Source organism: Stegostoma tigrinum, chromosome 6, assembly GCF_030684315.1.
Source record: "Stegostoma tigrinum isolate sSteTig4 chromosome 6, sSteTig4.hap1, whole genome shotgun sequence".
NCBI classification, from domain to species: Eukaryota; Metazoa; Chordata; class Chondrichthyes; order Orectolobiformes; family Stegostomatidae; genus Stegostoma; species Stegostoma tigrinum.
This window is the reverse complement of record NC_081359.1, coordinates 13,171,349-13,197,731: the sequence shown is the minus strand read 5'-3', so window position 1 is coordinate 13,197,731 and position 26,383 is coordinate 13,171,349. Positions and strand designations below refer to the sequence as shown.

At 46.5% G+C, this 26,383-nt stretch overlaps 2 protein-coding genes across 4 annotated transcripts in view; one reads left to right on the top strand and one right to left on the bottom strand.

Moving 5' to 3' along the window:
• Window positions 1-6,000, top strand: part of atp11a (ATPase phospholipid transporting 11A) — a 132,485-nt gene extending 126,485 nt beyond the window's left edge. For both annotated transcript variants that reach the window (XM_059646437.1, XM_059646438.1), the window contains one exon: window positions 5,336-6,000. In XM_059646437.1, the coding sequence (XP_059502420.1) occupies window positions 5,336-5,602 (267 nt within the window). In that variant the 3' untranslated portion in view covers window positions 5,603-6,000. The remainder of the gene's footprint in view (window positions 1-5,335) is intronic.
• Window positions 6,001-17,047: 11,047 nt separating this feature from the next.
• Window positions 17,048-26,383, bottom strand: part of LOC132209757 (OX-2 membrane glycoprotein-like) — a 37,763-nt gene continuing 28,427 nt past the window's right edge. For both annotated transcript variants that reach the window (XM_059646434.1, XM_059646436.1), the window contains exon 6: window positions 17,048-21,206. In XM_059646434.1, coding sequence (XP_059502417.1) covers window positions 21,144-21,206 — 63 coding nt within the window. In that variant the 3' untranslated portion in view covers window positions 17,048-21,143. The remainder of the gene's footprint in view (window positions 21,207-26,383) is intronic.

The following is a 26,383-nucleotide window of genomic DNA, read 5'->3' as shown; positions in this document are numbered from 1 at the left end:
AGGCACTTTACAACCTTCTGGACTTAATATTGAGTTCAACACCTTCAAATTGTGAACCCATTCCCATTCCTTCTCATTCCTTCCCTTTCTTTTAGCTTCACTTGTGACATTGTCTGTCACCATGTCCTCTGTCCCCTTCCCCACCCCAGTGGGACTGTCTGTTCTTTCCAGTTTGGCAGTTAGACACACCGTTCTTATGCCATTTTCACAGTCTGATCACTTAATCTGAATTATCAACACCGTTTCTCCCCCAGCAGTCCTCCCTCCCTAAACATTCCCACCCAACTATTGCATTAAAGCTGCCCCCTCCACGCTTCACATCAACTCTGATGAAGAATCATCCAGACTCAATCATTAGCTTGCTTTCTCTCCATAGATGCTGCCTAACCCGCTGTGATTTCTAGCATTTTTTTTGTTTTCAGTTCAAGTTCCAGTGTCCGGAGTAATTTGTTCTTACTATCTTTTTATGATTAATTTACCATAATACCCATATCTCCCTATGTGCTATGTTTTTGTGATTCATTTTCCATTTATATCCATATCCCTCTGAACTACAAAATTCTTCGATCTCTCCCTGGTCAAATAATATTCTGCTTTTCTATTCTTCTTGCCAAATTCGACAAGTTCACATTTTCCCACAGCGTACACTGCCGGATGTTTGCCTGCTTACTTAACCTATGTGTATACTTTTGCAAAGTTCTTCTACCCTCAAATTCATCAAGACAAATTGTAAATAATTGAAGCTTATTGCTGACCCCTGTGGCACACAACTCACCACATCCAGTCAACTCGTTTATGGCTACCCTGTGTTCCTTTTGGCTAACTGATTCTTTATCCATCCTAATATGTTACATTACACCATGAGACCTTATTTTGTATTGTAATCTTTATTGAATCTTGTGGAATGCCAGCTGGAAATCCAAGCACAGCACATCTACAGGCTCCCCTTTATCCACATTGCTTGCAATTTGTCTCAAGCTCGATCCATAAAGAAGGACGGATGTCTCAATTCCGGGAATCTCCACCAGCAACTCAGAAATCAGCTACTTCACTCTTCGGTAATTGAGGGAGTACCAAGAAGAAGCACACACCTAGGGATAGGAACATCAGACTTTGTACCCTGACGACAAGAAGGACCCAGATTTTAAAAAAACGCAGAAACATGTGATGCATTTTCATACATATTGTGGTAGCAGTAAATTTATATGCATTGTCATTGTTTGTGGAAAGGTTTTTGAAGTTTTTTCAATGTGAAGTGATGAACAGGAATTGAGATTTTTGACAAGGAGATGGAACATAGGTGACCGCGCTGCAGTAGATTGGCACAGAAAGGAGAAATACCTGTTACGATGTGGTGTATTTTACATTCTCAACTGAACTAATATACAAACTTGGGTCTTGCAGTAAAGATGAATTGCACATAATATCTGCCAAAGGTAAGGAAGCATGTCATTCTTGATTCTGTGTCAGATGGTTATTGTTTCACGTCCCTTTCCAGAGATTTAAGCATGTAAGGTAGGCTTCAGTGTGGCGCTAAGGGAGTGATGCACCGTTGGTGTGCCATATTTGTGTAAAGCATTGAATCATGGCCTCAACTGACCTCTCAGGTTGGGATAAAATGTCCTTGAACCACTGTTTGGGAGACACCAGAGGAGTTCCACTGAACGCCTCAGCAAATTTTTGTTTGCCCACCAACATCACTGTACACACTATAAATGGTAATTGCTACCTTGCTTTATGTTGATTCGCTGCTGTGCTTCCCTATTTACATCAATGACTACATTTTCACAGCTAAAGAAAGATGGATTTGTATATAATGTGCAGCTTGGGTAAAAAGAGATGTACTTTGTGTATAATGTGGAATTGGATACAGATGGGTATGTTGTGGGCTGCTCAGTCATGTATTTTGCATGTAATTGTTTAGCAAATGATGCATTATTATTGGAGTTTCCTGGAAAAGGGATGGTTGGAAATTGAGTTGGAGTCATCGTTGAGACACTGCAGTGAAAGACAGTCTGTCTACGCCAAATTTCCAGCAGTCCATTGCAAATCCAGCGCTTATACTTCTTTTAACTGGAATACAGATCCAAGTTCAAGAGCTTTAATCTTGGTTAATAAATCAAATGCTTATTCACACTGAAGATTTAGTTTAAGAAAAATGAACATTTAACTGTGATGTTAAAATGAGAAACCCGTTGTGGAGAATGGTTTCTCCTCTGTAACATAAACATCTTCTTGCTTTAAAAGGAGTTTCTCCTCATCATTGCAGGAGATGCTCAAAGATAAAGCTGGCAATGTAATAACAGGCTCTGAAAACAACGTACAACCACTCCTTTGGAGAATGCAATCAACAGCTGAGGCGTAATATAAAACGTTAGGTAATAGCCACACATTTTTTTGGTCATATTTGATTTGCACTCTGCCTGCTTTTCTCTGCGTATTTTCCTTTTCATTCTTTGGTGTAAAAGGACCTTAACCATATTCTGAGCAAAGTGAAAGACCAGCACCTCAAAAACTCAACTCTTGTAAAATTGCACCACGTCTCTGGCAAAACTGCATCAGGAGAGTCAGAATTTAATCATGAATCCAGAAAAGCCACCTAGCCTGACATTAGGTTTCCGTGGGCCCTTGTAAATAGCAACAAGTGCATATGCTCCTGAATAGGCAATTGGTACAGGAGAGTTGGACTGGAAATTGTGGCCAACCATTTTCTACATTTGTAGTACTTCGCATTTGGTGATACATGTTATGATCAGACTGCCAGAGAACGCATGTAGATATTATCTGAGGATTCAGGTTCAGGGCCTGGAGCCCAGGAGTTCCAAAGTTTAAGTGTTCTGACACCTCATAAACAAGGTAATGGAGTGTACATTCTTTGCATTTTGGGGACCAAGTGGCAGCAGAATAGACTAGTCTGCAGTTGAATAAGATCACAGCTAATTTTTTATCTCAACTCCATCTTCAAATTAAGGTGCTGTGCTTCTTTATGCTCTCTGCTCCCTGTTTACTATACTCATTATGTATTAACTTCACATAACATGAAATGTCATTAATCAGCAAAAATGCCCTTTCACCAGCAATAGTAACTTTCAGTTTATATGCTTCTCTCTCATCTTAGGCTACTGTTTAACTTGTGGGTTCATTTTTGTGTTTGGCTTTGATTCATGAAAGTCTGCTTTGTTTGCACAGGAAAGGATGATCCTGGTTTTGCATTGTTGTTGTTGGCTCCCTCAGTTTGGCTACAGTCATGCATAATCCTATGGTTGCAGGGAGGAATTCAGCAAGATAGGCAGTAAAAAGCAAATGAGGTGGGGAAGTAGGTACGGTAAGGGCAGGGGCAAATGCATTGAACAGCTGTCTTGATCAGTAGTATATCTTCAGAGAGGATTTCTAAGCACATTGCCCCAATCCTAGATATAATCTCAAATTCCGTCTCTGTGTCACCTTTACTCAAATCAGACCTCCAGATTAAGACCTGACTATTGGGAGACAAAATATATAGCCTATGGATGTGGCTCTTGACTCCTGTCAGAAACCTGGACACAGGAACAAATCAGGCCCACACCGAGAGCCGAGCTGCCAGGAACGTCATCGAGTAAGCAATCAGTGTGCTCAGCAACGAATCCTCTGCCTGTACCACATGGGGGTGCTTTGCAACACACCCTTGAATGGGTTGCCAGATTTGTTGTCACTTGCTACTTGATTTACAGTTTTGCCACTATAATGGACCAGCCCTTACTGCTATTTTAATATCAAGAAATACAGAGGACGGGAGGGAGGAGAGGCAGTAGCCACCAGAGTCTCTACCTGCTAGAGCTTCTAGAGACCAGTTCATCAAGGAGTATTTCAATTAAATTACCCTGCTATTCCCTACCATACCCATTGTCCCAGAATTTATCATTCTCCAGTCTCTCCTTCCCTCTCACTCCCATAATGTTCAGTTCCCCAAACTACCTATAATCTACCTATCTCCTATACTCCCACAATCTGCCTTCCCTAATATGCCAGCAATCTCCCTTCCTCATTAGCCCCACAATCCCAGAATCTCAGATTTGTTCAAGTGTGGCAGAAGGCTATTCAGCCCATGTTATCTGCACAATCATTCTAATTAAGCACTTTTATCATTTTCCTGCTAGCTGCCTGTAACCCTGTGCATTCTTCCTTTTCAGCTAACAGTTTAATTCTCTTTGAAGACATCAATTGACTCTACCTGCACATTGTCAGACCTTAACCACTTACGATGTGAAGAAGTTTTCCTCATGTTACTTTTGCTTCTTCTGCCAATCACTTTAAATTGTACCCTCTCATTCTAATTCTTTTCTAATTTGGAACAGTTTCTCTCTATTTAGTCTGTCCATACCCTTCATAATTCTGAATACGTCTAGCAGATCTCCTCTCATTCTTCTTTGCAGAAGTTACGACTGTTTATGTTGCAGAAATCCATCTTGACAACTGCATCGCCTCATCACAAAAAACATTCTTGTGAATCTTTTTTAAATTCTCTCTAGTGCTTCCACATCCTTCAGAAAGCGTGGTACCTAGAACTGGACACAGTGCTCCTGTTGAGGCCAGAATAGTGTGTAATGTACATGTTTAACATCACCTGCGTGATTTTATATTCAGTACCCCTATTAATGGAACTCAGGATGCTAAATGCTTTATTAACCATCCTTTCAATCCATCTGGCAACCTTAAATGGCTTAAGCATGCACACACTGAAGTCCCTCTGTTCTTTAGAATTATCCTGTATCATACCCTATTTTTTATATGATGGTTTATGTTCTTCCAATTGTAATTAATCCCTTCGTGTATCTATATCTGTCCTCTGACCCTTCTACTAACTTGTTTATGTCATTTTGAAGATTAACATGGTCCTCTGAGCGCACAGTGCTTCCAAGTTTTGCATCATGTGCAAATTCTAAAACATTGGCATGTCTACCAAGGTCTATATATATAAGTAAAGCAAGGACCCAAAACTGTCCCCTGGGGAATACGACTTATGATCTTGCTTCAACACTAAGCATTCATTCATCCTCTTTGATGCCTGTTACTCAGTAATTCCATATCCATGTTGCTACTGTGTGTTTTATTCCATGAGCCATAACTTTACTCAACAGTCTGTTTCATAGCACTGTATCAACCAATTCTTCTCCTCTCTACCTCTTCCCACAATCTTTCCTTCCCCAATCTCCCTACTGTCTGCCTTTCCACAATACTCATAGTCTTGCATTCTCCATAGCACTCAGAATCCAATAATCTATAATTGTGAATTGGGGAACTTCCAACTGTAACCTTGTTTGTGATGAAGTTAATAACTGTTTTTGTTTGGTGGCAGGATATTCTTAGGCAGATCAAGAAGGATCATGTATCAGAATTCAGCCCACTGGCTCCTCCTCAGAGTTCCACCTACACAAATAACATCTACCGGCGCCATCAACAAACAAAGTCTATCTCTACTCCAGATTCCAGGAAGGTGACACATACGTATTGGGTAGAGGATGATTATTGTAATAACCCATCATTATTTGACTGTTCTGGTAACCATTGTCCATCCGATGCTCGCTACATTTTTGTTCCATCAGGTTTGGAAACTACAGTCTAACCTGCAGAACTTTACATTTTAATCCTGTGGTTTTGAGTTCAATGACTCCAGTTTTTGAAAGATTGCTGTACTTAAAAGCTTAAGAAATCTTTCTGGACTCCAACATTGCAAGTATCCATTGAGAACTTGAATAAGACTTCTGCATTCGTCCTGGGCAGCAAGTCCCATGTGCTGAACTGAAAGTTAAGGCACAGTCTGGTACTGTGTGGCTGGTACTATTACATAACATTACTGTATTCCTTAAGATGCTGCTTTGTCATCCGGTAATACTAAAACTGTGTGACATCCAGTAAACTGATCATCAAATTATTAGCAAGGCAGCATCGACAAAAGGAAAATCTGCCAGCAATCAATGTGTATATTGATGTTACTTTATATTTTGTTCCTTCAATAAAGCTTCCTACATTTAACTTTTACGTAAAATATCCAGTTCATAAACAATACTTCAAAAGATATACTTTACTTTGTTTACCTATTGTAACTGGTTCACATCAATACCAGATAAAATTTATAAATTTACTGGACCCTTGTGCAAATTTTAACCTGTCTGTTAGAACAGATTAACAGCATTGTGGCTTTTTGCCCATTTCTACTAGAATTGAATAGGCCGGCACTGTACTCAGTAGCTAACATGCTAACCAGGAGGCTTGTGAATTTGTTCAAACTGGACAATATCTAACTTGGACCTGTATATTCTACTTGTGTTGGCTTTCTATCAGGTTGAGCCTCTGTGGTGAGCAGAAACTTTTTTTGGGTGGGGAAGAAATAGGTATTATCAAACTTAAAGAAAAATCCATTAATCGTACAAAGATGGATGACAAGTCAGAAGATAGGACAAAATATAAGAAGCAACAAAATTTAATTATAAGATTAGGATGGGAAATATTAGAATGGGAGTAAACTAATGCAGATTGCCCTTATTAAAGGACTATACTGAACTATATAATTTTTTACAAAATTAATGACAATTATCATGGTTATTATCTTCAAGCTATAGTTTCGGATTGTCAATAGGCTTTTTAAGGGATAATGGGAACTGCAAATGCTGGAGAATCCAAGATAACAAAGTGTGGAACTGGATGAACACAGCAGGCCAAGCAGCATCTCAGGAGCACAAAAGCTGATGTTTCGGGCCTAGACCCTTCATCAGAGAGCTCTCTGATGAAGGATCTAGGCCCGAAACGTCAGCTTTTGTGCTCTTGGGATGCTGCTTGGCCTGCTGTGTTCATCCAGCTCCACACTTTTTTATCTAGGCTTTTTAAGGAACTGTTTCCAGGGTGACTTAGTCATAGATGCTAATAAGAATGTACACAGAAAACCAGTGGTTTGTAGCAGCAATAGAGTGTGGAGATGGCTAATGCTAATGAACTGATCCACAAATTTTTCCAATGCCTGCATAAAGCTAAGAATAGAAGGTGAGAGGATGAAATGAAGGCAAGCAGCTAGAGGTGAGAAAGTGCAGCTAGAAATGCCTCAGGATCTTTTTGTAATGTCCAAAAGGGAGGTATCAGGGTGTAAGTGATATCTGAAGGGCCGTGTGTTTCCATTGTCGCAAGGTGGACTCCTTCAGGCAAATTGCTAAAACTTGCAACGTGAAGCTGTGGGTCACAAGGTTATAGAATCATAGAGAATCGCAGCACAGAAAAAGGCGCTTCAACCCATCGTGTCCAAATTCATGAAAAACCACCACCACTTTAATTCTTAGCCCTAGCCTTGTACACCTTGGCATTGTAAATGCACATTTAAATACTCTTTTTAAATATTTTGTGGGCTTCTGTGTCTATCACCCTTTACGGGTAGTGACTTCCAGACTTCCATCACTGTCTGAGTGAAAAAGATCTTCCATGCATTTCTTGTAAACCTGTCCTTTAACACAAATATATGTCATTGATCCCTCCATTAATGAAATATACCCTGTCTGCACTCCTCACTATTTCATGCATCTTAATCCCCTCTCAAACTCCCCTGCTGGATCGGAAATTGGCTTGCTGAAAGAAGAAAGAGGGTGGCAGTTGATGGGAAATGTTCATCCTGGAGACCAGTTACTAGTGATGTACCGCAAGGGTCGGTGTTGGGTCCACTGCTGTTTGTCATTTTTATAAATGACCTGGATGAGGGCGTAGAAGGATGGGTTAGTAAATTTGCAGACGACACTAAGGTCGGTGAAGTTGTGGATAGTGACGAAGGATGCTGTAAGTTGCAGAGAGACATAGATAAGCTACAGAGCTGGGCTGAGAGGTGGCAAATGGTGTTTAATGCAGACAAGTGTGAGGTGATGCACTTTGGTAGGAGTACCCGGAAGGCAAGGTACAGGGCAAATGGTAAGATTCTTAGCAGTGTAGATGAGCAGAGAGATCTCGGTGTCCATGTACACAGATCCTTGAAAGTTGCCACCCAGGTTGACAGGGCTGTTAAGAAGGCATACAGTGTTTTAGCTTTTATTAATAGAGGGATCGAGTTCCGGAACCAAGAGATTATGGTGAAGTTGTACAAAACTCGGGTGCGGCCGCACTTGGAGTATTGTGTACAGTTCTGGTCACCGCATTATAAGAAGGATGTGGAAGCTTTGGAAAGGGTACAGAGGAGATTTACGAGGATGTTGCCTGGTATGGAGGGAAGGTCTTACGAGGAAAGGCTGAGGGACTTGAGGCTGTTTTCATTAGAGAGAAGAAGGTTTAGAGGTGACTTAATTGAGACATGTAAGATAATCAGAGGTTTAGATAGGGTAGATAGGGAGAACCTTTTTCCTGGGATGGTGATGGCAAGCACGAGGGGGCATAGCTTTGAATTGAGGGGTGAAAGATATAGGACAGATGTCAGAGGTAATTTCTTTACTCAGAGAGTAGTAAGGGAATGGAACGCTTTGCCTGCAACGGTAGTAGATTCGCCAACTTTAAGTACATTTAAGTCATTATTGGAGAAGCTTATGGACATACATGGAATAGTGTAGGTTACGTGGGCTTCAGATCAGTATGACAGGTCGGCACAACATCGAGGGCCGAAGGGCCTGTACTGTGCTGTAATGTTCCATGTTCTGTGCTCAAAGGGAAACAACCCCGGTCAATCTGTCTTCATTATTGAAACTCTCCAGCCCAGACTACATCCTCGTAGATCTCATCTGCATCGTCTGTGCTATCACATCTGTCCTATAATGTGAATTCCAGAACAGCATATAATACTCCAACTGTGGCCTAACCAACATTTTAGACAGTTCTAATGTAACCTCCCTGCTCTTAAACTCTGTTTCAGCTATTAAAAGCCAGTATACCATGTCTTCTGAACTCCTTTCTACATCTGTTCTGATACCTTACACACACAGTAAGGTCCTTCTGATACTTGGTGCTTTCCAGGGTCTAACCATTCATCATGTATTCCTTTGCCTTGTTCTACCCAAATGCATTACTTCACATATGTCCAGATTAAATTCCATTTGCCACTGATCAGCTCACCTGACCAGTCCCAACTATATCCTTTTTAACCTAATGCTATCCTCCTCACCATTCCACCAATTTTTGTATTATCAGCAACCTTTCTGATCAACCCTCCTACATTCAAATCTAAATCATTTTTTAAAAAAAAACCCAAATAGCAATACCCCTGACGCTGAACCCCGTGGGACCCCACTGGACAGAGACTTCCAGTTGGAAAATCACCACTTGACCATCACCCTCTGTATCCTGCCACTCAGCCAGTTGTTGCATCCATTTTATCAAATTTCCTTGGATGCCATGGACCTTTGCCTCCTATGAGGCACTTAACCAAAAATCTCGCTAAAACCTTATTTAGAACATAGAACATAGAACATAGAACATAGAACAGCACAGAACAGGCCCTTCAGCCCACAATGTTGTGCCGACCATTGATCCTCATGTATGCACCCTCAAATTTCTGTGACCATATACATGTCCAGCAGTCTCTTAAATGACCCCAATGACCTTGCTTCCACAACTGCTGCTGGCAACGCATTCCATGCTCCCACAACTCTCTGCGTAAAGAACCTGCCTCTGACATCCCCTCTATACTTTCCTCCAAACAGCTTAAAACTATGACCCCTCGTGCTAGCCATTTCTGCCCTGGGAAATAGTCTCTGGCTATCAACTCTATCTATGCCTCTCATTATCTTGTATACCTCAATTAGGTCCCCTCTCCTCCTCCTTTTCTCCAATGAAAAGAGACCGAGCTCAGTCAACCTCTCTTCATAAGATAAGCCCTCCAGTCCAGGCAGCATCCTGGTAAACCTCCTCTGAACCCTCTCCAAAGCATCCACATCTTTCCTATAATAGGGCGCCCAGAACTGGATGCAGTATTCCAAGTGCGGTCTAACCAAAGTTTTATAGAGCTGCAACAAGATCTCACGACTCTTAAACTCAATCCCCCTGTTAATGAAAGCCAAAACACCATATGCTTTCTTAACAACCCTGTCCACTTGGGTGGCCATTTTAAGGGATCTATGTATCTGCACACCAAGATCCCTCTGTTCCTCCACGCTGCCAAGAATCCTATCCTTAATCCTGTACTCAGCTTTCAAATTCGACCTTCCAAAATGCATCACCTCGCATTTATCCAGGTTGAACTCCATCTGCCACCTCTCAGCCCATCTCTGCATCCTGTCAATGTCCCGCTGCAGCCTACAACAGCCCTCTACACTGTCAACGACACCTCCGACCTTTGTGTCGTCTGCAAACTTGCTGACCCATCCTTCAATCCCCTCGTCCAAGTCATTAATAAAAATTACAAACAGTAGAGGCCCAAGGACAGAGCCCTGTGGAACCCCACTCACCACTGACTTCCAGGCAGAATATTTTCCTTCTACTACCACTCGCTGTCTTCTGTTGGCCAGCCAATTCTGTATCCAAGCAGCTAAGTTCCCCTGTATCCCATTCCTCCTGACCTTCTGAATGAGCCTACCATGGGGAACCTTATCAAATGCCTTACTGAAGTCCATATACACCACATCCACAGCTCGACCCTCATCAACTTTTCTAGTCACATCCTCAAAAAACTCGATAAGGTTTGTAAGGCATGACCTACCCCTCACAAAGCCGTGTTGACTGTATTTGATCAAGCCATGCTCTTCCAGATGGTCATAAATCTTATCCCTCAGAATCCTTTCTAACACCTTGCAGACGACAGACGTGAGACTTACTGGTCTATAATTGCCGGGTATTTCCCTATTTCCTTTCTTGAAGAGAGGAATTACATTTGCCTCTCTCCAGTCCTCAGGTACGACTCCAGTGGAGAGCGAGGATGCAAAGATCTTCGCAAGTGGCGAAGCAATTGCATTTCTCGCTTCCCAAAGCAGCCGAGGACAAATCTGGTCCGGGCCTGGCGACTTGTCAATCTTAATGTCTAACAAAATTTTCAGCACATCAGCTTCGTCTATCTCTATCCATTCCAGCATGCACACCTGCTCTTCAAAGGTTTCATTCACTACAAAGTTCGTTTCTTTCGTAAAGACAGAAGCAAAAAACTCATTTAGGGCTTCCCCTACCTCCGCAGGCTCCACACACAGGTTCCCTATGCTATCCCTGATCGGCCCTACTCTTTCTTTGATCATTCTCTTATTCCTCACGTAAGTGTAAAATGCCTTTGTGTTTTCCTGGATTCCTTCTGCCAAGCCTTTCTCGTGCCCCCTCCTGGCTCTCCTCAGACCATTTTTGAGCTCCTTCCTTGCCTGCATGTAATCCTCTCTAGCTGAACTTGACCCTAGCTTCCTCCACCTTATGTAAGCTACCTTCTTCCTTTTCACAAGAAGCTCTACCGCTCTCGTCATCCAAGGTTCCTTTATCTTACCCCTTCTTGCCTGTCTCAGAGGGAATATTTACTCATCACTCCCAACAACTGTTCCTTAAACAGTCTCCACATGTCTAGAGATAATGGGAACTGCAGATGCTGGAGATTCCAAGATAATAAAATGTGAGGCTGGATGAACACAGCAGGCCAAGCAGCATCTCAGGAGCACAAAAGCTGACGTTTCGGGCCTAGACCCTTCATCAGAGAGGGGGATGGGGGGAGGGAACTGGAATAAATAGGGAGAGAGGGGGAGGCGGACCGAAGATGGAGAGCAAAGAAGATAGGTGGAGAGGGTGTATTTGGGGAGGTAGGGAGGGGATAGGTCAGTCCAGGGAAGACGGACAGGTCAAGGAGGTGGGATGAGGTTAGTAGGTAGCTGGGGGTGCGGCTGGGGGTGGGAGGAAGGGATGGGTGAGAGGAAGAACCGGTTAGGGAGGCAGAGACAGGTTGGACTGGTTTTGGGATGCAGTGGGTGGGGGGGAAGAGCTGGGCTGGTTGTGTGGTGCAGTGGGGGGAGGGGATGAACTGGGCTGGTTTAGGGATGCAGTGGGGGAAGGGGAGATTTTGAAACTGGTGAAGTCCACATTGATACCATATGGCTGCAGGGTTCCCAGGCGGAATATGAGTTGCTGTTCCTGCAACCTTCGGGTGGCATCATTGTGGCAGTGCAGGAGGCCCATGATGGACATGTCATCAAGAGAATGGGAGGGGGAGTGGAAATGGTTTGCGACTGGGAGGTGCAGTTGTTTGTTGCGAACTGAGCGGAGGTGTTCTGCAAAGCGGTCCCCAAGCCTCCGCTTGGTTTCCCCAATGTAGAGAAAGCCGCACCGGGTACAGTGGATGCAGTATACCACATTGGCAGATGTGCAGGTGAACCTCTGCTTAATGTGGAATGTCATCTTGGGGCCTGGGATGGGGGTGAGGGAGGAGGTGTGGGGACAAGTGTAGCATTTCCTGCGGTTGCAGGGGAAGGTGCCGGGTGTGGTGGGGTTGGAGGGCAGTGTGGAGCGAACAAGGGAGTCACGGAGAGAGTGGTCTCTCCGGAAAGCAGACAGGGGTGGGGATGGAAAAATGTCTTGGGTGGTGGGGTCGGATTGTAAATGGCGGAAGTGTCGGAGGATAATGCGTTGTATCCGGAGGTTGGTAGGGTGGTGTGTGAGAACGAGGGGGATCCTCTTGGGGCGGTTGTGGCGGGGGCGGGGTGTGAGGGATGTGTCGCGGGAAATGCGGGAGACGCGGTCAAGGGCGTTCTCAATCACCGTGGGGGGGAAATTGCGGTCCTTAAAGAACTTGGACATCTGGGATGTGCGGGAGTGGAATGTCTTATCGTGGGAGCAGATGCGGCGGAGGCGGAGGAATTGGGAATAGGGGATGGAGTTTTTGCAGGAGGGTGGGTGGGAGGAGGTGTATTCTAGGTAGCTGTGGGAGTCGGTGGGCTTGAAATGGACATCAGTTACAAGCTGGTTGCCTGAGATGGAGACTGAGAGGTCCAGGAAGGTGAGGGATGTGCTGGAGATGGCCCAGGTGAACTGAAGGTTGGGGTGGAAGGTGTTGGTGAAGTGGATGAACTGTTCGAGCTCCTCTGGGGAGCAAGAGGCGGCGCCGATACAGTCATCAATGTACCGGAGGAAGAGGTGGGGTTTGGGGCCTGTGTAGGTGCGGAAGATGGACTGTTCCACGTAACCTACAAAGAGGCAGGCATAGCTGGGGTCCATGCGGGTGCCCATGGCCACCCCCTTAGTCTGTAGGAAGTGGGAGGAGTCAAAAGAGAAGTTGTTGAGTGTGAGGACGAGTTCCGCGAGGCGGATGAGAGTGTCGGTGGAGGGGGCCTGGTCGGGCCTGCGGGACAGGAAGAAGCGGAGGGCCTTGAGGCCATCTCCATGCGGAATGCAGGTGTACAGGGACTGGACGTCCATGGTGAATATGAGGTGTTGGGGGCCAGGGAATTGGAAGTCCTGGAGGAGGTGGAGGGCGTGGGTGGTGTCACGGACATAGGTGGGGAGTTCCTGGACCAAAGGGGAGAAAATGGAGTCCAGATAGGTGGAGATGAGTTCGGTGGGGCAGGAGCAGGCTGAGACGATGGGTCGACCAGGGCAGGCAGGTTTGTGGATTTTGGGAAGGAGATAGAAACGGGCCGTGCGGGGTTGGGGAACAATGAGGTTGGAGGCTGTGGGTGGGAGGTCCCCTGAGGTGATGAGGTCATGAATGGTGTTGGAGATGATGGTTAGGTGCTCGGGTGTGGGGTCATGATCGAGGAGGCGGTAGGAGGTGGTGTCGGAGAGTTGGCGTCTGGCCTTGGCGATGTAGAGGTCAGTACGCCATACTACCACTGCGCCACCCTTGTCTGCGGGTTTGATGGTGAGGTTGGGGTTGGAGCGGAGGGGGCGGAGGGCTGCCCGTTCTGCGGGGGAGAGGTTGGAGTGGGTGAGAGGGGTGGAGAGGTTGAGGCGGTTGCCCCGAACTCATCTCCACCTATCTGGACTCCATTTTCTCCCCTTTGGTCCAGGAACTCCCCACCTATGTCCGTGACACCACCCACGCCCTCCACCTCCTCCAGGACTTCCAATTCCCTGGCCCCCAACACCTCATATTCACCATGGACGTCCAGTCCCTGTACACCTGCATTCCGCATGGAGATGGCCTCAAGGCCCTCCGCTTCTTCCTGTCCCGCAGGCCCGACCAGGCCCCCTCCACCGACACTCTCATCCGCCTAGCGGAACTCGTCCTCACACTCAACAACTTCTCTTTTGACTCCTCCCACTTCCTACAGACAAAGGGGGTGGCCATGGGCACCCGCATGGGCCCCAGCTATGCCTGCCTCTTTGTAGGTTACGTGGAACAGTCCATCTTCCGCACCTACACAGGCCCCAAACCCCACCTCTTCCTCCGGTACATTGATGACTGTATCGGCGCCGCCTCTTGCTCCCCAGAGGAGCTCGAACAGTTCATCCACTTCACCAACACCTTCCACCCCAACCTTCAGTTCACCTGGGCCATCTCCAGCACATCCCTCACCTTCCTGGACCTCTCAGTCTCCATCTCAGGCAACCAGCTTGTAACTGATGTCCATTTCAAGCCCACCGATTCCCACAGCTACCTAGAATACACCTCCTCCCACCCACCCTCCTGCAAAAACTCCATCCCCTATTCCCAATTCCTCCGCCTCCGCCGCATCTGCTCCCACGATAAGACATTCCACTCCCGCACATCCCAGATGTCCAAGTTCTTTAAGGACCGCAACTTCCCCCCCACGGTGATTGAGAACGCCCTTGACCGCGTCTCCCGCATTTCCCGCGACACATCCCTCACACCCCGCCCCCGCCACAACCGCCCCAAGAGGATCCCCCTCGTTCTCACACACCACCCCACCAACCTCCGGATACAACGCATTATCCTCCGACACTTCCGCCATTTACAATCCGACCCCACCACCCAAGACATTTTTCCATCCCCACCCCTGTCTGCTTTCCGGAGAGACCACTCTCTCCGTGACTCCCTTGTTCGCTCCACACTGCCCTCCAACCCCACCACACCCGGCACCTTCCCCTGCAACCGCAGGAAATGCTACACTTGTCCCCACACCTCCTCCCTCACCCCCATCCCAGGCCCCAAGATGACATTCCACATTAAGCAGAGGTTCACCTGCACATCTGCCAATGTGGTATACTGCATCCACTGTACCCGGTGCGGCTTTCTCTACATTGGGGAAACCAAGCGGAGGCTTGGGGACCGCTTTGCAGAACACCTCCGCTCAGTTCGCAACAAACAACTGCACCCCTCCCAGTCGCAAACCATTTCCACTCCCCCTCCCATTCTCTTGATGACATGTCCATCATGGGCCTCCTGCACTGCCACAATGATGCCACCCGAAGGTTGCAGGAACAGCAACTCATATTCCGCCTGGGAACCCTGCAGCCATATGGTATCAATGTGGACTTCACCAGTTTCAAAATCTCCCCTTCCCCCACTGCATCCCTAAACCAGCCCAGTTCATCCCCTCCCCCCACTGCACCACACAACCAGCCCAGCTCTTCCCCCCCACCCACTGCATCCCAAAACCAGTCCAACCTGTCTCTGCCTCCCTAACCGGTTCTTCCTCTCACCCATCCCTTCCTCCCACCCCCAGCCGCACCCCCAGCTACCTACTAACCTCATCCCACCTCCTTGACCTGTCCGTCTTCCCTGGACTGACCTATCCCCTCCCTCCCTCCCCAAATACACCCTCTCCACCTATCTTCTTTGCTCTCCATCTTCGGTCCGCCTCCCCCTCTCTCCCTATTTATTCCAGTTCCCTCCCCCCATCCCCCTCTCTGATGAAGGGTCTAGGCCCGAAACGTCAGCTTTTGTGCTCCTGAGATGCTGCTTGGCCTGCTGTGTTCATCCAGCCTCACATTTTATTATCCACATGTCTAGAGTTCCCTTACCATGGAACAACTGCTCCCAGTCCATGCTTCCTAACTCATGTCTAATTGCATCATAGTTTCCTCTTCCCCAATTAAATATCCTCCCATTTTGCCTAATCCTCTCCTTCTCCATAGCTATGTAGAATGTGAGGCAGTTATGGTCACTATCACCAAAATGCTCTCCCACCACAAGATCTGATACCTGCCTCTCAGAAGCTGACAGGTTTCTAATACACGTATACCACTTTCTGACTTGATTTCAGACTTCCAGAGTTAAGATTGCTCTTTATTTTAGACTGAGGACCTCACAAACAAGTTAAACTTCAAATATTAAGAATCCAGGTAATAGCATTTTTAATGTGTTAATGCATCTTTGTCTTTGCTATTTTTCATAATATTGTGCTTTCCACTTTGCAAATGAATTTATCTATTTTTACTGTGCACGTGATATTCAATATTCAGGATCCACTTACGATTGTTCTTCTAATCTTTCAACAATGGTTCCATGCAAATTGTAATAAAGTGAAATATTGATTAAGTAATACAAAATTGATTGTAAGGGGTTACCTTCACCTGCTTCTGCAAATGTAAATGCTGAATGGTTAAGTTCAAAATCTCTTTATCTATTTCTGTCTTCATTTTCTTCTGTCCCACTTGTTTGGGTATCCATTGTCCATTGGGCTGCATGAACCCATCTCCTCTCATTACCATACACTGTTTGTGGTTATTCCCACTGTCCCTCCTTTGCCCAAAACCACTGACATACCCATGTTCTTCTGACTGACTCTCCCCTTTTGTGATGCCATTTGTATGCCAACTCTCTGCAACCCACACCTTGAGTCCCATTGCCATAGAACTACCACCCAACAGGTCCAACTGTCCACTCCGATTGACACTACACCCTACGCTTCTTGTACTCAGACTGCACCTTCACCATTCATCTTCAGGATCTCAGGAAAGATATTTTCACAAGAGGGTGGTGGCAATCTTTCTCACTCAGAACAATTCTGACAAGCAGCAGTTTTATGAATGATTAATAAGCATTCATGACAGGCATGCTCGACAGTTTCTTTAAAATTCTGAGAGCTAAGCAGTGCCTTGTTCTCCTTTGATAATGGGAACTGCAGATGCTGGAGAATCCAAGATAACGAAATGTGAGGCTGGACGACACAGCAGGCCCAGCAGCATCTCAGGAGCACAAATGCTTTTGTGCTCCTGAGATGCTGCTGGGCCTGCTGTGTTCGTCCAGCCTCACATTTCGTTACCTTGTTCTCCTTTCTCCAGTTCGTGGAAGACACACAAGACTCCACCCCCTTTTAAAAGTTAGAATTGGTCAATTACGTGGAAATGGGAAACTGTGGCCTCCTTGCTAAGTGAAGGAAACAGATGATATATTAGATAAAGAGCTTGTTGGTGTAATTTTGCATAGTACTCAGTAATAAATGTTGCTTTAAAGTCATTAACGACATCAACAATCTTAAGAGCGTGATTGGTATCTGCTTTCCTGTGGGCACATAGTTAAAACACTTAATTCAAACTTCCCCAATCCATGATATTGTATTTAAGTCAGATAATTTTAATATTCTTCAATAGATTTTGTTCTAAAATGGTCGCACGTGTTGGTTCGTTCAAAGTTTGGATAAGCAGATTTCCAATGTATTTTTTGCTGTAGACTGATTTGCTTGGCTGCTACAGACTTTCAGACTCACAGCTGAACTTCAGCATTACAGTTAAGCATATACCTTGAACCATCTTGTAATTGTCAGCAACTCTGAACTAACAGCTAGTTTAGACCAACCAGCACCTGTTAATCAAATAAGTCCAAATGTGAAATTAAATTTCACCTCTCAATTTGGTAGAATTGAAAATCCAACTATGGGGCAATTTTTAAAAAAAATGGCATCAATCAGCAGTGTAAAAAAACTGCTTGTGAAACAAAAGCTAATATCTCTTTAGATTAGATACCCTACAGTGTGAAAACAGGCCCTTTGGCCCAACAAGTCCACACTGCCCCTTGAAGCATCCCACTCAGGCCCATTCTCCTCTCACCCACACATCCCTGAACACTATGGGCAGTTTAGCACGGCCAATCCACCTAGCCTGCACATCTTTGGACTGTGGGAGGAAACTGGAGCACTTGGAGGAAACCCATGCAGACACAGGGAGAATGTGCAAACTCCACAAAGAGTTGCCCGAGGCTGGAATCAAACCCAGGTCCCTAGCGCTGTGAGGCTGCAGTGCTAACCACTGAGCCACCGTGCCGCCCTTTAGTCCTGGTTGTTAAAGAAACTCCCATGTTCCAAAGGAGATGATGTGGATTCCGTTAACATTGGAGGCTTTGGAACCTGAATTGTTAAATACATCCAAGGCTGAAAGAGACAGATTTTTAGGCAGCAAGAGAATCAAGCTAATGAGGAAAAAATAGAAATGTGGAAATCCATTCAATATTTCTAAATCAGTGGTCATATAGTACCTTAAAAGAAATTTAAGGTTCATTAATCAATGAAAGACATCTGGCGACAGTCTGAGGTATGTTGAAAAAGTTCTTTATTTAAAAAATTATATTGAGGAATAAGAGAATGGTCAAAGAAAGAGTAGGGCCGATCAGGGATAGCATAGGGACCTTGTGTGTGGAGTCTGAGGAGGTAGGGGAAGCCCTAAATGAGTTTTTTGCTTCTGTCTTTACGAAAGAAACAAACTTTGTAGTGAATGAAACGTTTGAAGAGCAGGTGGGCATGCTGGAATGGATAGAGATAGAGGAAGGTGATGTGCTGAAAATTTTGTCAAACATTAAGATTGACAAGTCGCCAGGCCCGGACCAGATTTGTCCTCGGCTGCTTTGGGAAGCGAGAAATGCAATTGCTTCGACACTTGCGAAGATCTTTGCATCCTCGCTCTCCACTGGAGTCGTACCTGAGGACTGGAGAGAGGCAAATGTAACTCCTCTCTTCAAGAAAGGAAATAGGGAAATCCCCGGCAATTACAGACCAGTAAGTTTCACGTCTGTCGTCTGCAAGGGGTCATTTAAGAGACTGCTGGACATGCATATGGTCACAGAAATTTGAGGGTGCATACATGAGGATCAACGGTCGGCACAACATTGTGGGCTGAAGGGCCTGTTCTGTGCTGTACTGTTCTATGTTCATATACAAGCTATTTGCATCTGCAACAAGCTCAAGAATTTTGAGGTTACAGACAATAGACAATAGGTGCTGGAGTAGGCCATTTGGCCCTTCGAGCCAGCACCACCATTCATTATGATCATGGCTGATCATCCACAATCAGTAACCTGTTCCTGCCTTATCCCCATAACCCTTGATGCCACTATCTTTAAGAGCTCTGTCTATCTCTTTCTTGAAAGCACCCAGAAAGTTGGCCTCCACTGCCTTCTGGGTCAGAGGATTCCATATATCCACCACTCTCTGGGTGAAGAAGTTTTTCCTCAACTCTGTTCTAAATGGCCTACCCCTTATTTTTAAACTGTGTCCTCTGGTCCTGGGAGAGGGGGGAGACGGATAGAAGATGGAGAGAGGAGAAGACAGGTGGAGAGGAGACTGACAGGTCAAACAGACGGGGATGAAGTTGGTAAAGATGAGTGTAGTTGGGGAGTTAGGGAGGAGATAGGTCAGTTCAGGGAGGATGGGCAGGTCAAGGGGGTGTGCTGAGGTTAGTAGGTAGGAGATGGGGGTGGGGCTTGATGTGGGAGGAGGGGATAGGTGGGAGGAAGGACAGGTTAGGGAGGTGGGGACAAGCTGGGCTGGTTTTGGGATGCGGTTGAGGGATAGGAGATTAGGGAGCTCAAACAGTTCATCCACTTCACCAACACCTTCCACCGCAAACTTAGGTTCACCTGGACCATCTCTAATGCTGCACTTCCCTTCCTGGACGACACTGTCTCCTTCTGCGGCAACCACCTAGAAAGCAATGTCCATTTCAAGCCCACTGACTCCCACAACTGCCTAGAATACACCTCCTCCCACAAAAATGCCATCCACTATTCCCAATTCCTTCGCCTCTGCCACACCTGCTGCGAGGATGAGGTCTTCCACTCCCGTACATCTCAGATGTCCGCGTTCTTCAAAGCGTGCAACATCCTCCCTGCAGTGGTTGAGAATGCCCTCGACCATGTCTCCTGCATTTTCCGCAACTCATAGCTCACACCCACTATCCGCAATAACAACCAAAACAGAATCCCCTCATCCTCACATACCAGCCCACCAACCTCCAGATCCAATCTGAACAAAGACATTTTTCCCTCCCCACCTTATCTGCTTTCTGGAGGGACTACTCTCTCTGTGACTCCCATATCCGCTCCACACTTCCCTCCAGCTCCACCTCACCCAGCACTTTTCCCTGCAACCGCAGGAAGTGCTACACCTGTCCCTACACCTACTCCCTCACCCCCATCCCAGGCCCCAAGAAGACTTTCTGCGTCAAGCAGATGTTTACTTGCACATCTGCTAATGTGGTATACTGCATCCACTGTTCCCATTGTGGCCTCCTCTACATTACGGAAACCAAGTAGAGGTTTGGGAACAGCTTTGCAGAACACCTACGCTCAGTTCACACTAAACAACCGCACCTCCCAGTCGCGAACCATTTCACCTTCTCCTCCCATTCCTTAGACGACATGTCCATCATGGGCCTCCTGCAGTGCCACAATGATGCCACCTGAAGTTTGCAGGAGCAGCAACTCATTCTGCCTGGGAACCCTGCAGCCCAATGGTATCAATGTGGACTTCACAAGCTTCAAAATCTCCCCTCTCCTACCGCATCCCAACACCAGCCCAGCTCATTCCCGTCTCCCTAACCTGTCTTTTCTCTCACCTATCCCTTCCTCCCACCTCAAGCCCCACGCCCCATCTCCCACTTACCAACCTCATTCCGCCCTCTTAACCTGTCTGTCCTCCCTGGACTGACCTATCTCCTCCCCATCTCCCCTCACCTTTACTGGCTCTATCCCGGCCTGTTTGACCTGCCTGTCTCCTCTCCACCTATCTTTCCTCTATCCATCTTCGAACCGCCTCCCCCTCTCCCCCTTTTCTGATGAAGCGTCAAGGCCCGAAACGTCAGCTTTTGTGCTCCTGTTCCCATTGTGGCCTCCTCTACATTACGGAAACCAAGTGGACGTTTGGGAACAGCTTTGCAGAACACCTCCGCTCAGTTCACACTAAACAACTGCACCTCCCAGTTACAAAACATTTCAGCACCCCCTCCCATTCCTTAGACAACATGTCCATCCTGGGCCTCCTGCAGTGCCACAACGATGCCACCCGAAGGTTGCAGGAACAGCAAAATCATATTCCGCTTGGGATCCCTGCAGCTCAAAGGTATCAATGTGGAATTCAAACAGTCTCTTCAGAGTGAATATCTGGTTCATCTTCCTCCACTTGCACTTGCTCTTCCACCTGTGTGTGTACAGAAATACAGAAATGAAGCTTATGCAGGATGCAGTGCTCTCCTGTAACAGGCTCAAAGGGCTGAACAGCCTATCCACAGTGATACACTTTCTCTGAGAATTAAGTGAAGATCCAGTAAGTGGTGCATTGGGCCTCAGTCAGGGGATGTCAAGGATCAGGTTGTTACAGGAGAGCAGTCCATGAAGAATTAAAGGGGGTGTTAGCAGTGAATTGGGTGGAGGTGAAGTTGATTAGTATAATAGTTGCCCAGGAGTTAGAGCAGGCATTTTTAAAAATAATTTATTTGCTGGATGTGAGCATTGCCAGTTGGGCTGGCATTAATTGCCATCCTGAGTCTGCCCTTGAGAAGATGGTGGTTTTCTTTAACTTTTCTGAGTGACATTTAAGCTAAGTCAGTCAGAATTCTCAGAAGCTTTTGACTCTCTGTCCAAAGCTGGGGGCTTATCTGGAGGTTTCTGGACGTTGGTAAACATTAGAAATTTCAACCTTTTGGACAATTCCCAGGAAGTAAGCTTCTACACGATCCTGACTGGCAACTCTTGTCTGAACTATTGCAATGACTAGCTTGCCTTCAGAAGATGCAGGCCATCTCTTCGCAATCTCAGGGGTTTGACACTCTAAAAGGCTTGAATTAATTCAGCGAGGCCAGCACTGATTTGCAAAAGGTAGATCATTCTTGAAAAAAAAACTAATTGAACTTTTTGAATAACTAATAGGGAAGGCTGATGAGGAGAATGCAGTGGATATTATCCATGTCAATTTTAAGGAAGTATTCGGCAAAGTACCATACAAAAGGCTGGGAAACAAAACCGAGTATCTTGGAAAAAGAGGGTCATTTGTCAGACTGAATTAAAAAGGAGGACTAAGGTCAGAATGTCATGTAAAATGATGGTTTTTCAGACTGGACGCAGATTGACAGCACTGTTCCCCAAGGTTCAGTGCCATATTCACTGCTATTTTTAAGATCTACAAATGAATTGTTGAGAATCTGATACAAATGAGGATGATACCAATCGACTGCAACAGGATATATTTCAGGCTAGCAAAACGGGCAAACAACTTGTTGCTTGAATTTAATACTGAGAAGTGTGAGGCAATACACTTGGCAGAGGGAATCTGAATAGTTAAGGGAGACTTAATAGCACTGTTGGAATAGAAGGACCTGGGGGTTCATTTGCTTGGATAATTGGACATGGCAAGACGTATTGATAGGTTATTTGGTAAAGTGTATGGTACCCTGCGGCTTTATAAATAGAGCTACTGACTATGATAATAAGTGTTATGCTGAATCTTTAAAAAGCTGGGCAACAGCTAGATTATTGCATCTAGTTCTGGCCAGCAGAGTTTAGGGAGAATGTCCTCAGGGTTAGGACAGTTAGAAAGTGAACGTTCAAACAGATTTGAAGAACTGGAGAATGTGGAGCTGAGTAGGACAGACTGAGGAATGAGGATTCTGAAGAGTTGGGAATAGGATTTTGGAGGGGATAGAAATTGGAGAATGAGGACTGAGAAGAGATTGAAGAATGGGAAGGGTATTGGGGGAGGAGACTGTACAATAGGTGCAGAAGGAAAAATTGGGGATTGGGGAATCAAGACTCAGAGGCACACATGTAGGTTATGGAATAGAAATGGGATGCTTGAAAGAGAGGTGAAGATTAGAGGATGGAGGTTCAAGGAGGAATAGAGGTTTTCCAGATAGCTAGGTGGTGTCTCCGACACCACAACCTACCGCCTCCTCGATCATGACCCCACACCCGACCACCAAACCATCATCTCCAACACCATTCACGACCTCATCACCTCAGGGGACCTCCCACCCACAGCCTCCAACCTCATTGTTCCCCAGCCCCGCACGGCCCGTTTCTATCTCCTTCCCAAAATCCACAAACCTGCCTGCCCTGGTCGACCCATCGTCTCAGCCTGCTCCTGCCCCACCGAACTCATCTCCACCTATCTGGACTCCATTTTCTCCCCTTTGGTCCAGGAACTCCCCACCTACGTCCGTGACACCACCCACGCCCTCCACCTCCTCCAGGACTTCCAATTCCCTGGCCCCCAACACCTCATATTCACCATGGACGTCCAGTCCCTGTCCACCTGCATTCCGCATGGAGATGGCCTCAAGGCCCTCCGCTTCTTCCTGTCCCGCAGGCCCGATCAGTCCCCCTCCACCGACACCCTCATCCGCCTAGTTGAACTCATCCTCACACTCAACAACTTCTCTTTTGACTCCTCCCACTTCCTACAGACTAAGGGGGTGGCCATGGGCACCCGCATGGGCCCCAGCTATGCCTGCCTCTTTGTAGGTTACGTGGAACAGTCCCTCTTCCACACCTACACAGGCCCCAAACCCCACCTCTTCCTCCGGTACATTGATGACTGTATCGGCGCCGCCTCTTGCTCCCCAGAGGAGCTCGAACAGTTCATCCACTTCACCAACACCTTCCACCCCAACCTTCAGTTCACCTGGGCCATCTCCAGCACATCCCTCACCTTCCTGGACCACTCAGTCTCCATCTCAGGCAACCAGCTTGTAACTGATGTCCATTTCAAGCCCACCGACTCCCACAGCTACCTAGAATACACCTCCTCCCACCCACCCTCCTGCAAAAATTCCATCCCCTCTTCCCAATTCCTCCGCCTCTGCCGCATCTGCTCCCACGATAAGACATTCCACTCCCGCACATCCCAGATGTCCAAGTTCTTCAAGGACCGCAACTTTCCCCCCACAGTGATCGAGAGCGCCCTTGACCGCGACTCCCGTATTTCCCGCAACACATCCCTCACACCCCGCCCCCGCCACAACCGCCCTAAGAGGATCCCCCTCGTTCTCACACACCACCCTACCGACCTCCGGATACAACGCATCATCCTCCGACACTTCCGCCATTTACAATCTGACCCCACCACCCAAGACATTTTTCCATCCCCACCCCTGTCTGCTTTCCGGAGAGACCACTCTCTCCGTGACTCCCTTGTTCGCTCCACACTGCCCTGCAACCCCACCACACCCGGCACCTTCCCCTGCAACCGCAGGAAATGCTACACTTGTCCCCACACCTCCACCCTCACCCCTATCCCAGGCCCCAAGATGACATTCCACATTAAGCAGAGGTTCACCTGCACATCTGCTAATGTGGTATACTGCATCCACTGTACCCGGTGTGGCTTCCTCTACATTGGGGAAACCAAGCAGAGGCTTGGGGACCGCTTTGCAGAACACCTCCGCTCAGTTCGCAACAAACAACTGCACCTCCCTGTCGCAAACCATTTCCACTCCCCCTCCCATTCTCTAGATGACATGTCCATCATGGGCCTCCTGCACTGCCACAATGATGCCACCCGAAGGTTGCAGGAACAGCAACTCATATTCCGCCTGGGAACCCTGCAGCCATATGGTATCAATGTGCACTTCACCAGTTTCAAAATCTCCCCTTCCCCTACTGCATCCCTAAACCAGCCCAGTTCGTCCCCTCCCTCCACTGCACCACACAACCAGCCCAGCTCTTCCCCTCCACCCACTGCATCCCAAAACCAGTCCAACCTGTCTCTGCCTCCCTAACCGGTTCTTCCTCTCACCCATCCCTTCCTCCCACCCCAAGCCGCACCCCCATCTACCTACTAACCTCATCCCACCTCCTTGACCTGTCCGTCTTCCCTGGACTGACCTATCCCCTCCCTACCTCCCCAACTATACTCTCTCCACCTATCTTCTTTTCTCTCCATCTTCGGTCCGCCTCCCCCTCTGTCCCTATTTATTCCAGTTCCCTCTCCCCATCCCCCTCTCTGATGAAGGGTCTAGGCCCGAAACGTCAGCTTTTGTGCTCCTGAGATGCTGCTTGGCCTGCTGTGTTCATCCAGCCTCACATTTTATTATCTTACAGTGAAAACAGTAACACTGATTAATACGGCAAGTGAAACTTTGGAATCTGAATTCGGCAAAATAATGAAGGATTGTTCCCATTGGTAGATGAATGGAAAACAGGTCTGGAATCAGTTATCAGTAATTTCAATGAGTTTTAATTAAAGATCCTGCCAACACGCATCCCCAATTTCTTCTCTTTCCTGCCCTTGAACACCCCTGCCAATGTGCTCATGATTCATTTCTGGCTTCCAAAACTTTTCTAACAACAGCCACTGATCCAAAATCACAAGATAATAAATACTAACATCATTACTGGATGACACATAATCAGCTATCCTGTTATCATCATCATCACACAATCATTGTAACATTGGAACATAGGAACAGTGGGCCATACAGCCCATCTATTTAATTGGACCATTCAATTCGAATATGACTGATTTTCTACCTCAGCACCACTTTTGCGCTTGTCCCTTGGTGCCATCTAGGCATTCCAAACTTTCTGGGTTGAACGTGCTAAATGATCAAGCTTTCATAGTCCTCTTTGACAGAGAATTACAAAGATTCACCACCTTCTGGGTGAAGGAATTCCTCATTCTTCAAAATTCTACAGAATACAGTTTCATTAATCTCTCCTCATATGACAATCCCACTAGCCTTGGGATTAGTCCAGTGAACTCCTGATGAACTCCCTCTACAACAAGTATCTCCATCCTTAGAGAGGGATACACAAACTGTACACAATATTCCAGGTGTGATCTCAGCAGGGTCCAAAACAATAGCACCAATTTACTCCTGCACATAATACTCTTGCAATGAAGGCTAACATACCTTTGACTTCTTTATTAGTTGCTGCACCTACACGTTGTCCTCTAGAGAGTCACAAAAGGGCACCCAGGTCCCTTTACACATCGGCACTTCCTAATCTCTCACCAGTTAAAAAATATTTGTACAAAATGCGGAGGAATGGAATTGTGGGAGATATAGCAGTTTGGATCGGAAATTGGCTTGCTGAAAGAAGACAGAGGGTGGTAGTTGATGGGAAATGTTCATCCTGGAGACCAGTTACTAGTGGTGTACTGCAAGGGTCGGTGTTGGGTCCACTGCTGTTTGTCATTTTTATAAATGACCTGGATGAGGGCGTAGAAGGATGGGTTAGTAAATTTGCAGACGACACTAAGGTCGGTGGAGTTGTGGACAGTGACGAAGGATGCTGTAGGTTGCAGAGAGACATAGATAAGCTGCAGAGTTGGGCTGAGAGGTGGCAAATGGAGTTTAATGCAGACAAGTGTGAGGTGAT